The sequence below is a fragment of the Ambystoma mexicanum genome, chromosome 5q (genome assembly GCF_040938575.1).
Source record: "Ambystoma mexicanum isolate Mex_15411 chromosome 5q, UKY_AmexF1_1, whole genome shotgun sequence".
Taxonomy (NCBI): Eukaryota; Metazoa; Chordata; class Amphibia; order Caudata; family Ambystomatidae; genus Ambystoma; species Ambystoma mexicanum.
Window position 1 is genome coordinate 1,404,582,750 of NC_090933.1, and position 15,889 is coordinate 1,404,598,638.

At 41.2% G+C, this 15,889-nt stretch overlaps 1 protein-coding gene across 1 annotated transcript in view; it reads left to right on the forward strand.

Moving 5' to 3' along the window:
- Positions 1 to 15,889, forward strand: part of LOC138498459 (fibrocystin-L-like) — a 1,772,245-nt gene that overhangs the window by 1,190,173 nt on the left and 566,183 nt on the right. Inside the window, exons 24-25 of the mRNA XM_069622209.1 lie at positions 380 to 522; positions 10,936 to 11,040. Of these exons, the coding sequence (XP_069478310.1) occupies positions 380 to 522; positions 10,936 to 11,040 (248 nt within the window). The remainder of the gene's footprint in view (positions 1 to 379; positions 523 to 10,935; positions 11,041 to 15,889) is intronic.

Sequence of the window (15,889 nt, forward strand, 5' to 3'; positions counted from 1 at the left end):
ATGGTGAAGGTACCAGGCAAATCAGACATTCACTGTCTTTAAGTTGTATTATTGAAGCATTGGAGGCTGCTCTTGTAATACATTATATTTTCCGCAGTTAGTACACATCAATATTGAAGTAATGTGCTATACAAATTGTTTCAAACTGATCATTGTCTTTATAAAATGACATTCATTTAAACAAAATAGAGGCATTTAAAATGTTTTTTCTTCATTCTAAGGTAAGCTATTTTTAGACTTTTTCTCTTTCTTCAGTTATCTAATTTGTTAAACTTTGTAGCAATATCTATTTGGTGAATGCCCTTCTTTAAATGCTTTCTTTCAATCTATGTTTCATTGGTTTTCAACATACCATGGTTCTTGCAATGTCACTTTCTAGCGCATCATTGAATCCTTCAATTGAGTACCTTTTCAAAGTGTCCAGCTTGTCTCCACAACAAGGCTCTCTATACGGAGGCACCAAAATCACCTTAACTGGAGATGGATTCAGCACAAACCCCCAAGAAAATAAAGTATTACTAGGTATGAATTGCTTGTTGTTGTTTGTATCATGAAACTGTGCAAACCGCCTTTGATGTATTTTTTCGTTTTGCAACTACAGTGTTGTTGGATGTCAGGCTTAACATGACAATAACGTCTCAAATAGCTTCCATTAAGGTGCACACACTTAACTACAAGTATGATAACTGACACACTTTACTCTGTGCCATTTGGCTGCAAAGGCTAAGACAAAGACATCAACCAAATTGATACCTGGGCTAGAAATGGAAAACTAGCAACACGAATCATGATAAATGAAAATTAAAGTGCGAAAAGATGTTTTCATCTGACAGTCAGAGGGACATACTGGTGAAAGCATGCTCCAAGACGAATACCCTTCTTTTCATCACCAAAAACACTGACTGCGGTGTTCAAGCACTCACTGAGCAATCCCACTCACCCACACCAAATCCACATCCACCAACCACAAGGCAACCTACACAGACTGCTCACACCCATTATATTGCATCTCACTGGACACTGGTGAACCCTACAATACAATGCAATAGGATATGGGGTGTTTGTTTCAAGGACTGCCTGCTTTTCTGTACTGTGTACTTTTGCGGTATGCTTGGTAAAAATCGCCATAGATCCCTTATTCACACCCGATCATAATAAACTTAATAACACTATCCCATCCTCCTATTGATGTCATGAATCAGTTACATGGCTTCATAAAGGTGGGTGCTATTCAGCCATTTTGACACTCTAGGCTGAAATGAAACAATGTATGATATGGACAAAAGCACTGACCTAAAACTGGATTTTGGCAGAGTTTATGCAACCTTTGCTGCATTATGAATCATTTGAAACTCTAATCTGTGGGTAGCAGCAAACCCCCAACCTCCTACCCTAACCAACACACACCTAACTCTCAAACAGCACCCTGTCTCCCTGCCTTCAGACAACAAGCCCCACACAAATCTCAAAACTCAACATCTATAACATATATATATTTTTTTTTTATTTAATTGTGTTACAATTTTTACAAAAATCCGACCAATGATGATTTATTGAATTGTTCATTCTTAGTTCTGAATGGGGTCTTTTAACCGAGAAGGCCAATTTCACAAATTCAGTTTTTCCATAAACAGAGACAGGCCGATAGTGCACCTTCTGTTGTTACCGCTAGCCAATAGGGCCCATAGGTTTTCTAAATCGAGGGTGCAGTAGTTCTTCAATGGGTCGGCCAGAAATCGATGTCTGTTCCCTGTTAGGCCAGGGCATTCGAGGATCAGATGTTTAGTAGTTTCCACATTGTCCGATGTTTCACAAAACCGGCAGTTGTTTGAGCTGGATTGATTTCGAATCGCTAGGACTTTGTTTGTTTTCAACTGGTTCAGTCTGAACCTTAGGAAAGTTCTGCTTAGCTGTTTATCTGGGAACTTGCATAGGTATCCACGTACCCCGTCAAGTTTCATCGGCGTGGTGGGTAGATTGACTGTCATCGAGTAGTTGTTTGCAACTTCCTGGGTCTTTATCCAGTCAGCTTCAAGAAGTTTCTTTGATACCTGGTTGGGGTTTTGTATTAATGTTTCCAGGTTGATGTTTAGTTCTTGGAGAATGAAGAGATTGTATTGGGCCCATTTGGTCAACATTGAGTTGTTCCCGTAGTTAGTTTCTCTCCTAATAAGGTCCAGAACTTTATTTTTTGGAGAGTCGAAGACTTTACGATATAGCATGATGGTCGATCTCATTTTTAAGGCCTGAAGAGAGGATAAGCACAATTCTCTTCTTATCAGTGTTATCGGTGTCGAGGTGGCCAGATTTAGAACGCCCCGCCAGAAGAAACCTTCAAGTTTTTGCCAGTTTGAATCAGGGATTAGAGGCATTGCATCCGTGCCATAAATCAGGACATGAACGACTTTAGCTAACATCTATAACATATATCCATGCCACCTCACCACACTGATAGTTTGCCACACTGATAGTTTTCGAATTTGCTAATTTGCCACACTGTTAGCTTGCCACACTTTCCGTTTGCCACACTGATAGTTTTCGAAATTGCTAACTTGCCACACTGTTAGATTGCCACACTGATAGCTTCCCACACTGATACATGGCATTACAATAGATGTCCAACTGGTTAGCTTACCATGCTCCTAGTTTACCACATTGATAGTTTGTCATATTGACAGTTTGCCATGCTGATAGTTTGCCACACCAATACTATTGATTACTCGGCCAAAGTAACACTCTGCAAATGTAAAGTTTTTTTTTTATTGATTTGGCTGATTTAAAATCAATCTTTCAATTCCAATTAAAGATTTAGATATCAAATGACAATGAAAAATAAAATTAAGCAATTCAGCATGACAACATAAGAGAAAAGGACACATCAAAATTTAGTATAAAAATAAATCAACATGCAAACAATTCTATGTCAATTAAAACTTTTGATCAGCAGTACAAGGACAATATTTTTAAAATAAAAGATTGGAATAAAACCGGTAAACAATATTTCTTAAATGTTGGTTACAATTATAAGCTTATTATAACAGAAAACAGATTTTCCTTAGTCAGAGTCGTAAGTACTTCATGTATTATCTAGTTGCAATGCTTCTAAGAATTTTACTGTTGCAATTTTAACAGATGTTTGATTACTGCAAAAAATGTGATACCAAAGGTCAACTGAGCGTACAATTCTGAAATGTTTAAAGCACTGCTTCAAATAAAGGTTACATGTTTCAGTAAGCATTGGGCATTAGGTAATTAGATGTTGCAAGGTTTTTTCGTTGGCCCACAGTTCTACAAATTCGACATATGTTGGCAGCCTTGCTAATAATTCTTTGCCTAGATAATACGTCATAGGTTGGCCACAGATTAAATCTGAATCACAAGTATGCATTCCTATGTCGTGCTGATGGACATTTTGCTAAGTAACTTGCCAACACACAAACATTTTTGTTGCCAAAAAGATTATTTCTGAAGTCAATATGCAATCGACTTATTTGTTGCATTTTGATCCAATCAAATTGGTATGATTTTAATTTGGCGCGTGTTGGTTTGCTTAGCAAAAGATCTAATGTTATATCAGCAGACTTCCATGTGGTTGCAAACTTGTGGGTAGATGTACATACATAAGTAGCTAATATGCTTAGTAGCATGTCCGATTTGTGAGCTAAAATACATTTTCTTATCAAGGCACATAATTTCCACGCATATATAGTATTGAATGAAATCAGGCCCAATTCAAATCGGACCATGGCTACTGGTACGTATTGTGGAAGGTTTAACACCCGTCGCCAAAATTGGCCTTCAATTCTATCCCAGAACACTTTTTGAAAGATGTTTTTTGTTTCCGCACCATATAGCAAAACCGGGACAGCCTTTTGATTATCATAAGTGAGCGCCGGCGTACATGAGAATTTGCCATATTTGGTTAATTTGGCTTTAGCTTGTGATATGGCTATAATTAGTTTGATCTTGATGTCAGTAAGATATAAGTTATCATAATCTTGATCATTTACATTAATACCCAAATAAGTGTAGTGATGCACTACTTGAAGTTGTTTGGAGTGCAAAGTCCAACTAAGCGTTTTATTTGCGTCTCGTGTTCTGCCACGGTGCATCACCTTTGTTTTATCAATATTAATTTGCAGTTGATTTTGGTCTGCATAGGAGGCCAAACCATTCAATAATCTTTGTAGACATTTGGGAGTTGTTGATAATAACACTAGGTCGTCTGCATATAGCAGTTAGCTGGGTTCCTAACTTGGGAGCATCTGTCATCATATTAGCAAACTTCTCCTTCATGTCTAATATGAAATAATTAAAAAGAGCCGAGGCCAAAAAGCACCCCTGTTTTAAGCCTCTATGAGTAGAGATGGGGCAGTCAGAAGACCATCCAATGTAAGTCGCACCTGGGTTGATGTGGCTAAATGTAATTCATTGATTAAGGTGCTGATAGATGTGGGACATTGAGCTTTAAACTACTTAGTCAGTAGTATTTGCCTAGATACAGAATCAAAGGCAGAGCAAAACGTCCACAAATGCCAGATATAATGGTTGCTTTATAGCGAGGCAATGTGATTTTAAGACAATGATTGTCATAAGGTTTACGGTAGTTCCCAGTCTTGTAACAAACCCTGTTAGGAATGGGTCACGATGCTGGTTTTGGTCACCCATTCATTAAAATCTGTTAGGATGAAGCGTGTAAATATCTTGCCAGGTGTATCAAGTAGGGCAATTGGCCTGCAGTTGGCCTGAGATTGTCGATCGACCTTCTTAAATACAGGTATTATTATCGAGTGTCGCCAGGTTGTCGGCAAGCGATTTGTTTTGATTATATGTGCAAAGATGTTATATAAAACCGTTGCCCAAGCTTGAGGATGCTCTTTAACCATGGCGTCGCTCAACCCATCTGGCCCGGGTGTTCTCAATTGACTAGATTTCTGGATGGAGTATAGAATATCTTCTTCAGATATTTTAAGTTTAAATTAATTAGATAGTGATTTGAAATGATCTTTGTAGGCTAAAAGGATGCGTATAGAGCTGAAAAGTGAGCTACCCATTGTTGTTCCGTCACCCCGTTAATTTGATCCGAGGTCTGCAAGACAAAGTTCGCTTGATTGAGTAGAGACCAAGTCTGAGCCGAATTTTTAGAGATGATGGCCTTCAGCATGGTTCCCCGTCTTTCATATATAGGGAGGCTTTCCGTGCTCTTAGCCAGTTTTGTATTTAGTTCTTATGGTCTTGAGTGCACCAGATCTTGCAGTCAGAGGAAAGCGCAGAGCCAGTCTTTTGTCCCGGCGAAATTTTGTTTTTCTATTCTTTAATTGAGGATTGTGAATGTGTATATTTTTGTGGATCTTGTTCCCTGTTATAAATGGATGGAGTCTAAAGAGATGTAGAACTGATTCATATTGTTTATCTTCATAGTTAATATATGTATTTATTACATTTGTATAGCGCACAGCAGCCCTTGGGCATTGAGCTGCTGTTACTTGCAAAGATCTTAGTTACAGGTTGGGAGCAGCAGAAGTGGCTATACAATTATACATTAGGGTACATATTTGCATACAGTTGTACAATGGTACATTGGTATATTCATTGGGAAAACCTTGTGCTTGTATGAGACAGTTATTTAGGCTATGTAATAATAGTTCAGACCACCAAAATCTATTTCTCCCACTGTTAAGTATGAGTTTGCCTTTAAATTCATTCCTACAAGGCTCATTCGAGATGGACTGCCATGACCATTTGAGGTTTAGCATTTCATGATCGCTATATTTTTGTTTAACGATTTCGAGACTGTCAGCCTCTGCAAATACATTTTGGTCTAAATAAATGTAATCAATAATGGCCTCCTGTGATTCCCTTCTCCAAATACTCTGTGGAGGGATATCACCTCGTAGCGAGCCATTGGTCATTATCATGTTTCTTTCTTTCATGAAGGTTGTCCATTGTTGCCTTGTTGGATTTGCAATTGAATCACGTCTTGATAGACAGTGAAGATTTAAATCACTTACAAGAACCATATGCGTAATTCATGGTGTCTGCCTGATAAGATTATAAATAGCTTCAAGATCATGGAAGAAATGATCAACCGTTACCCCACGGGATTCCAATAAATATTGATTAATGCAACTACTCTCGTCATGAATTGTATCTGAACTAGCCGCATATATTGGTTAGGAGTTGCCCACTGTTGAACTGACAGCCCAGAGCTGATTTGAACCACCACAAGGAGGCCAGACATGGGCCTTCCTTTGGCTGCACATTTAGCTGGATTTAAAACGATCCCATGGTCATTTCATAAAGGGGTTTCTGACAGTCATTTCTCTTAAAGAGCTAGTATATCATAGGTGTCTAAAAGGTTGTCAGGGTTGCCCATTAGATGGGTGAAGCCTTGTGTATTCCAGCTCGCTAAGGAGATTTGGTTTAGAAATTGTCTTGCAGGTTGTTATTCTTGGATATTCCAACAGTGGCAAGTCGTGCCGGCATTTAAGATCTTATCACTTATCTGCTGACATGTGTACCTTGAATTCTCTAGAGTTGGTGGGTTAAGCAGTAATGTGGCATGCTAAATGGCACAGAATCCTCCCTTTTTCTTAGTAAAGGCTTGATGTTAGAGTCTTGGACGATCACAAAGCCTAAGGCAAAAAGTTCCATTCTTGCCTTCCAAATAGTATTTAGAACAACTCCTGATCAAATTCATAGTCTTGCTATTGATAAATTAGTTTCATTAGGGAATTCAACTTGTTCCACATCTGAGGAGGTTATGTCCTCAAGACTAGCAATATCTGCAAAAATGGCCGGAACACTAGTTTTGTTAAGATCATATATGGTGTACGGGGAGGGGCGACACTCCATGATTTGGTGGTGATATTGTGAAGAGCGAAGTTTGAATTGATTTTCAGATTTGATACAATTATTTTTATTAATGTGAGTTGAAGCTCAAATAGATGAATTTCTCTCTGAAGGTTGGAACTCCTCCTTATGCCAGAGCAAGTCACTGGAGTTTATGTTATGAGGAATCTCACTCTTGCGCATTTGCTGGATCATATTTTGATTTTGTGCATGAAGTGGGTACTGGTTCTGCTGAGAGGTCAAATATAGATCCATTGCTTTTTGTATTTCTATTTGTCTTTGTTCAATGGTGAGATAATCAAGTTTTGTCAGCAGGGTGTTCGAAATGTAGTGGAATTTGGTCCCTGAGATGGATTGGGCCGGGTAGAAGGGTCATCAATCATATCTTGTTGTTCTTCAACAGCAGAGACTAACTCATCTAAGGGTGCATAGGCTGTTGTTGGGCATTCATTTTTGGCTGCATTGTCTTCTTTTGTTTGGGAAATGTTCAAGTATTTTTTAAATACTGCTGATGAAGCTCTAACACTGTTTTTTAGGAATTGTTATAGCTTTGATAAACTTCTTTGATAAACTGCTTGGAGCTTGAATTCAAGGGCAAATGTATCGAATTCAAGTTTTTTCTTTTTTTTTCTTGGGAAGGACATTTGTTACTTTTTTTATTTTTGTTTCTTATGAAAAGTAACAATTGTATAGGATCATTTTTCCGTTTTCTGGCATTTTTTCTGATGGAAGTGGCATTGTTGTGTCCTGAGGCAATAAGGAAGTGGTCAGGGATAGATCGGTATTGACTGCTTCAATTGGTCGGATGACTCGATCAAAGGATGGCAGTGCACATTTCTTTAGTTTTATGGCTTCCCTCGATACAAGATTCTGATTGTCGGTCAAGATGGACGTAAAGTGGCATTATTTGTTTACTGAGGGCGGCAGCTGGAAGGGTAGCTTAGTGACCTTGTCTATCAGATTAACACCATTGGTTATATTGCGGTCTAACAATTGCGTGATGAAGGCTGACTGATGGCTCATTTTTGCATCTAAAGTCTCAAAATGTCTTGATAAAGAAATGAATGCTGTGTTCATTGCACTTAGTGTAATGTCCACGAGTGTTGCTGAAGGTGCAACTTTTTGACGCACTAGTGGTAATTGAGATGCACTTTTTATCTTGCAGGGTGTAGGATGTGTGAAGGATAACGAAAGAGCTGATGAATTATGAATTGAGTGTCCAAACATTATAGGAGATTGTGAAAGACTGTTGTTATTCACTATGGCGTGTATTGCCTGAGAGTCTGGATTTAAATTGGTCGGAGGTACATTGTGCGCAACAGGACTACCAGGGGCCGATGGAATCGAAATGCATGTTAGGTCTTGACTGTGTTGTTCAGCTATGTACTACTGATTTATATTGTTCGGGGCTGCTATTAAATCGTGATCTCGTGTGTCTCGTGCAATTGCACCTGTATCTGTCCTGACTCGGGATTATTTACTTGATCGTCTTCATGTCTATTTCTGTATATTAAACGGTTTTGAGAAGCATCTAAATCAGGTGAGGAGTCAGCCATAGTATCGGAGAAGCCCGCTACTACAAGTGAGTCTGGTATGACAACAGGACTTGCCTCATCAGTGTTTACTATGTGACGGGGTGCAGGTGATGGTAGAGCCATTGGCTGATTTACGGCAGATTGAATTAAGCCATAATCACCCGGTCGACAACATTTTCTGATATCAGAATTAAGTAAAGATGATTTCTTCACTGATGTAACAGCAGTAATATTTCTCTGAGGTGTTCGTTTTAATTGCATAGATACCTTTGAGACTTCAAGTAATTGAGGCATGTTGGTCTTTAAGGAGTAATACGCTTTTTGACATGCTCAATTTCACAATACCAACTCTCAAGACAAAAATAGGATATATTTGTGAATCTCCTTGAATGAGTAGGACGAGAAACAGAAACAAAACTTGCCTGGGATAAAATAACCTGCCACAGTGAAAGTCCTGGAAGTTGCTGCTCGCCGCACAGCCAAGCGTCTAAGCAGCACTTCCAGGCACTTTCACTGGTGGGCGCGCGCCTTCCGTTAATGTAGGAAGTTGCTGGTTTGGCGGCGGGGCTTAGTGTTCAATGCTAATAATTTGAAGTTTACCAGAGTATATCTACAAAAAGGACCAAAACAAACAATAGATAAGGATAATCACCACACCAATCCCTTAGGAATGAAAGTCCTTGTAATATTCATGGATGGCTTGCTTGTGAAAGTCACGTACTGCTAATACAGGCTGTGCAGGCAACAGAACGGCACTTCCGGGTACTTCCACGGGTGCGTGTGTAATGTTTTAGCGATTATGATATTCTACTATTGTGATATTTTTCCAACAGGTTAGTTTAGCACGTGACTTGTTTGCCACGCTTTTAGTTTTCCCGGTGATAGCTTGATACAAAGTAGCACTTTACACATGTGATGTTTTAGCCATTCTAATATTCTACTATTGTGATATTTTTCCAACAGATTCATTTACCACACTGCTAGCTCGCCACACTGTTAGTTTGCCACACTGTTAGTCTGCCACACTGATATTCTGAGGGTCTGATAGACACAACACCTGTTTTAACCCACTTTCTACCATAACCAATCCCACCTCACTTCGCCTGAAGACCAATAAAATGTCAGCGGTGCGTGATATAAATCAACATGGCATAAAATGCAGCTGCACTAGTCAGCACACAGACCATGGACCTCAGCTTGCTGAACATTAAATCCCAGCAATCCCTACTACACACAACACAAAAGGCACATTCACACCCTCTCACAGGCAACTGTAGCACCTGACCTGTCCCACTCAGTTGATCTATTAGACACCTGTGCTCTGCTCTACTCTGCTCCCTCTGCTCACAGTAATGCACCCATAACCTTACATTAACTTGCCCCACCCAATGCGCCCAGAGCTTGTGCTCGGGGCAACAACCACTCTATAGAAAAATCCAGCAACATAATATAAACATAATATAATGTTTCCCTTTAAAGCATTTTAGTATTATTTAGAAATATGTTTTTTTGTGGAAATGTAGCAACCCTGTTTTTTTCTTTTTCAAATTCAGTGCTTTAACATGCATTTTAAGCATTTTGTATGTTTTTGGGACATTTCCTCTTCTAAAACTGTATAATCCTAGCTAATCAATGCCCCATAAAATAACGGTTCTATGTCATATTTTCGCCTTTTGTTGGTCGCCGACTAAAAAGACATATTTTTTCAGCCGGTTTTCGGCATCCCACAAAATATGAAAATATGATAATCCATGAACCCCCTCCTCAGTTGCCCCCACATAGAACCGCCCCCACATCCCTCCCCACCCAAGCATACCACTACCCCCTACTTTCACAAACGCGCAACACATTCACACCCATTTAAACATGTACATGTTCTCCCGCGGCGGCACTTACTGCTCCGATGTGTTTGTCAGCCCCTGGGACACTCGTGTGCGGCAGGGGCATGACATTTCGGTTTGGAAAGACCCTCTGTGCAGTGAAAGAACGGTCTTTAAAAATCGATCTTTTTTTTTCCTCGCGATCATTTGAAAACTATTTTTTTTTACTTAATACCAAAATAACAAGGGTGCATGTTAACACGACAGGTCATTTCTAAGAAGGTTTGTATCATTTTGGGCCCCTTATTTCTTGATAGTTAGGCCCTATTGTTACTGCTACATCATGAGGTTGACCCGTCATTATTCAGTTTAATTCAAATTAGTAAAAACCTTTATATGGCAATATGGTACTCACACGTGTACGTTTTTTCAAGGTACTTTCAAAATTGATAACTGGCTCCTGCCCTACATCATTTGTTTGAATTAGGACATTTCGGGGCTCTAATATCACCCAAAAACATTCTTACATGTGGAGTGCTGTATTAAAAAACAATCAATGTCACTTCTACAATGGGGTACAAGGAAGCTTCCTTTTGACACTAAAGATGTAAGACAGGGCCCCATTGCAGGGGGAGTATGGCAGAAAATGGAGGCTCGCCTGTGGCTGTATGCATCCTTGCATTCACTGATGTTTGTTGTATGATATCTTGTATTCTGCCTTCTTCCAGGATCGATTCCTTGCACTGTAACATCCTCTTCAGAAACTATGTTACACTGTGTTACTCAATCAATTGCAAACACACAGATAGTGACAAATGGCGGCAAACATCGAGGTAGGTGATATGTCTTGTATTCTGGGAATGTTCAATTCAAACCTTATTAATTGTCTTAATTATGTATCTAAGCTGTTGGCGAGGCACCTACACTTTCTAATTGAGGGTGCCCCTGCCCTCCACTAATTTCCCTGCTCATTATTGCAAACAATAGGACCCAAGTTACTTCATTTGCGCAATGTGACTATTTTGGCCCCAATGTATTTCTGATACTTGCCAGACACATCCTCCACTGTTATCATTGCAATCCAAGGTTTTAAGCATGAGCGGGATGGTTAGTTGCAGACTTGAACCTGTAGAGTTTCCATTTGTACACTCAAGTCACACTTGGCAGATTTTTCACGAAGTTTTAGATATGAGGTGAACTTGCGCCGCAAAAGACAAGTTAGTAGAAACACGGGACAGTCTATTGTTGTGATTTAAAGAGGCAGACTTGTTAGGGAAGGGATACGTCAGTTTTAAATCATTAAAAGGGATGAGGCAGAGATAGGTTGGATTTCTTTTTGGGGAGTTGTGGGGCATATTAATTGTGAGTAGGTGGGGATAGGAATTGTGGGTGGAGTGGCAGTACTACTTAGATGCACCTTGGAGGGGCAGAAGATGCCAAGCACTATGAACCCCATGAGCATTTACTAGGGGGAAAATAAAGCCAAAGCAATTATAACTCCATGTGCATTTATTAATCTTAGGAGAATGCCAACACACTGGCAACCTCGCATGCATTCATTAGGTTTCGGAGAAGCCAAAGCACTGAGAACCCAGGTTCATTTACTAGGAGCAGGAGAAGCCAAAGCACTGAGAACCCAGGTTCATTTACTAGGAGCAGGAGAAGACCAAAGCACTGAGAACCTAAGTTCATTTACTAGGAGCAGGAGAAGACCAAAGCACTGAGAACCCAGGTTCATTTACTAGGAGCAGGAGAAGACAAAAGCACTGAGAACCCAGGTTAATTTACTAGGAGCAGGAGAAGACCAAAGCACTGAGAACACTAGGTGCATTTACTAGGAGCAGGAGAAGACCAAAGCACTGAGAACCCAGGTTCATTTACTAGGAGCAGGAGAAGACCAAAGCACTGAGAACCCAGGTTCATTTACTAGGAGCAGGAGAAGACCAAAGCACTGAGAACCCAGGTTCATTTACTAGGAGCAGGAGAAAACCAAAGCACTGAGAACACTAGGTGCATTTACTAGGAGCAGGAGAAGACCAAAGCACTGAGGACACTAGGTGCATTTATTGGGTGAAGGAAAACGCTGCTAAGGTGGTGATAATCCCACATGCATTTACTAAGCATAGGAGAAGCCCAAAGCACTGAAAATCACACATGGATTGGTTGGCATATGGAAAGGCCCACAGCACTGAGAGCCCCCATGTGCATGTTTTAGGTGGAAATGTCCAAAACACTGCAAACCCCACGTGCATAAAGTAGGCATAACAAACCTCATGTGAATTTCTTAGGTATAGGAGAAGGCGAAAGCGCTGAGAACCCCATTTGCGGTTTGTATGCAGAGGAAGCCAAAGCACTGCAAAGCCAAATTAATTTATTGAAGGGAAGTGTGAATAAAATGAACCTGTCTATGTCCTGCAAGACCTAAACTTGGTAGAGGGCAAGGGAAGGGTCGGGGTGGAATGTGTCTGTTGGGCAATTTTCACCTTTAATAGGCTCAGCTATTTGCACTGTAGAAGATGTGAAGGCATCATGAGTCAAGACACAGACAACAGATTCAAAGTTCAAAATAAAATATTTAATTACATGTCATGATGGTAGATGGCCTAACCTGCCCTATGCTAAGGTGGGATTTCCCTACCTGAATGAAACTAAGCAAAGTCTAAGTCAAAGAGTTCAACTTAAAAGTCTGTCTATCTCTGAAACCTATCCTTACACTCACAACTAAAGCCAAACAATGTGTAGGGATGTCAACAACGAAAGAAACAGTGTTTCTTCAGAAAAGGTTCCGAGCTTCTCGCAGCTTCCTTCTCAGCTCCCCTTCCCCAAGCTCAAGAAAGTACCCCAAAAGTATTGAGATTACCTTTACAGGTTCACACAGTTCCACAAGAAAAGGAGTCTTGAGGTTTCTTCCTCAAGACAGCATTGCAGTTCATCAAGCCTCAGGGTTCCCTTCCCCAAGACTCTAACGTATCAAATTATGCTTGGTTTCAAAACTTCCAATGTCCAGGTCAACTTGACATACCTTCTGGATGACATTAAGAGTTCACGCAAAGTGTTCCTTCTGGGTTTGTTTTACAATGTCTTTATCTTTCAACTTTGAGGGTTCCCTGGTCTAGGCACAGTTGTCAGACCACACGGTCCACCTATCACAGGTTGCGCAACTAGGAACCATAGGCTCTTCCGCCCACACAGGTCCTTCACTTAGATTCTCCTTATTGGCCTCTTCTCTTTCTGTACAGGTTTCCATTCTCTTGACCTCTCCTGATTAGCCTCTTGGCTTTGCACCACTGTGTCACAGAACTTCTGCCAGTCTTTGGCCTTTCCACATGGTAGTTATTCATAAAGTTCACTTGGCTTTGCCAATTCACTTTGTGTGGTCTTCTTTGCTCCCCACCTTTCTATTAGGCTCTTTCACATGTATGCTCCGTTAAATGGGTGCTTTCACATTTGCCTTTTATCATCTTATAGGTTTGCCCACAACGTTTCTATTTATCTATCTATCTCCATTTTTCTATAGCATCACTATGCCATTGGCCTCAGGGCGCTTACAAAGAGAAACACAAAGACATGAAAAAGGAGGGATATCGAGAAACATTCTGAAAGTCAAAACATGGGAAGAGTTAGAGTATTAGCTTATCATTCAACCGAGTTCGGCATTCATTTCGGCATTCAATATTTGTTAAATACTTCCTTTCAAGTGTTCACTACTTGCGTAAAAGGATCACTTTGCTGTCCACAGCTATGTTCTTCGACATTCATAGTTTTCTTGTTTGATTTCATTCGGCATTTTCAGAACACATGGCAGTATTAGCAAAGTGCTCCGGACAGAGTGTTCCCCTAATTACACTGACCGGTTTTGCACATCCGCTTTCTGCAGCTTTGCCGGATCTCCCTCTGTGAGCCTCCTGGATCCACGAGCTTCGGCTCCCTCTCGGCGGCCTCCCAGAGCTTCCCTTGTTCTGCCGCTTGCCACGGCAGCTCTGAGCTTTGGGCAGAGCACAGCTTTCTGATGTTGCTATCGACAACCGGAGCTCGGCCAGAGATTTAGATCTTCTCACGGTTCGCACACAGCCTAGGCATCTCTCTCCTTCTCCGGACTCACGCAGCTCCCAGTCCTGACTCCAACTTGCTCCTCTCCAGCCCGTTTCACCCCCTGCTCTCCTTGCTCGCCTCTCTCTCTTCTCTCTGAAGCCCCATCTCTTATACTCTCTAGGAGTATTAAGGGCCCACAGGTCTGGGTCAATAAACTCAATTGCCTGAGCATCAGTCAACTTATTAGTGGGACATTCCTGACTTCCCCAATGGTGTTCCTTCACAGTTGACTTCTTTGTCTCAGTACCAGAGTGGTGAAAACACCTATTGGTTTTCGCTACTCCTAGCCGTCTCTTCCTCATCTCATACTGTGACACATCAAATAAGGGGAAATGAGGCGAGATGCCTTATAGTAGCCCATAAAGGCCAGGGGAGGGTTAGGTCGGCCTTCAGAGGGAAAAAGGGGATACCATGTATCACCTACCTTACCCTAAACACCTCTCTTGTTCACCCTTGTCCTGGTATTTCCAGATTGCTAATATCGCTCGTCTTTTCATGGGTCAGTGGGACCGGGATAGCAAAATCCCATAACTACCTCTGGGATGGAGGATTCTTGCTGAAATGGGAAACCATAATACAGCGTCTCACCTGAGGACGTCTCAGCCCCAAGACCCAATGATCCTCTAACAGGTGATCCTCCCTCACTGCTCCGCCCACAGGGTCAGGATCCAAAAGCAACCTGGCCACCTGAGGAAAGGATCCAGGGGGAGAAGATGTGAGGACGCCCTCAGGTTTCTCACAAAGATCAGATATTGTGTGGGTCTATGCACTGACTAGATTGGTCAATTCGGAGCTGTGGGATCTCTTCCTGTGCAAAGAACCAAGGAATCATTCACAAAGATTCTTGTGCATTAGTAAGAAATGTAATTGGGCATGCAGCGTCTTTGTACATTCATCAGGTGGCAGAGGATGGAGTTCAAGTGGAGGAGAATGAGAATGTTGAGATTTCAAAACCTAGTTGCAAGAGTCAGCAGATATGACATCAGCTGAACAACAAAGACAGCAATTCACGGATGAGAAAGGAGAGGTGATTCCTGAAAACTCCCACCTCTGATTTCCTTTGAATCAGATGGCAATGTAGAACCTCACAAAGAGTCTGCTCCATCACCTGATTAAAGTTCAAGACTCAAGTCTCTTTATTTTTCCTCTACACCACAGAGAGCAGGAGAGAATAAGAGACAGAAGAAGAGGGTGTAGGCCAGAGGTTAAGATTCATTCTAAACCTTGCAGTCATCACCTCTTTTGTTGTGCTATAGTCACCCTGAGTGGGACGGGTATGTCCAGACATGGACCCTGTGCCTGCTGGGCCTAGAGACCCAAGCATCTCCTCACTGGCGAATGATGCCGAAACATGTCTGGTGATGCTTGTGGTATCGGGCAGAAGGGATGTGACCAAACAGTTTGGGCTGGACTGCCCCTTTTGGGTTGGGGTGGGACCATGCCTGATTTGCATAAGGCCTTTCCCCTTTTGTAATGGCTTTGCAGCCAAAGAACGATGGCCTGGGGGTGGCCCAAAGCAATGCCACAGGTTAAGATTCATTTCAAACCTCCCCAGCCATCACCTCTTTTGTTTTGCGAGATGCAATTTTC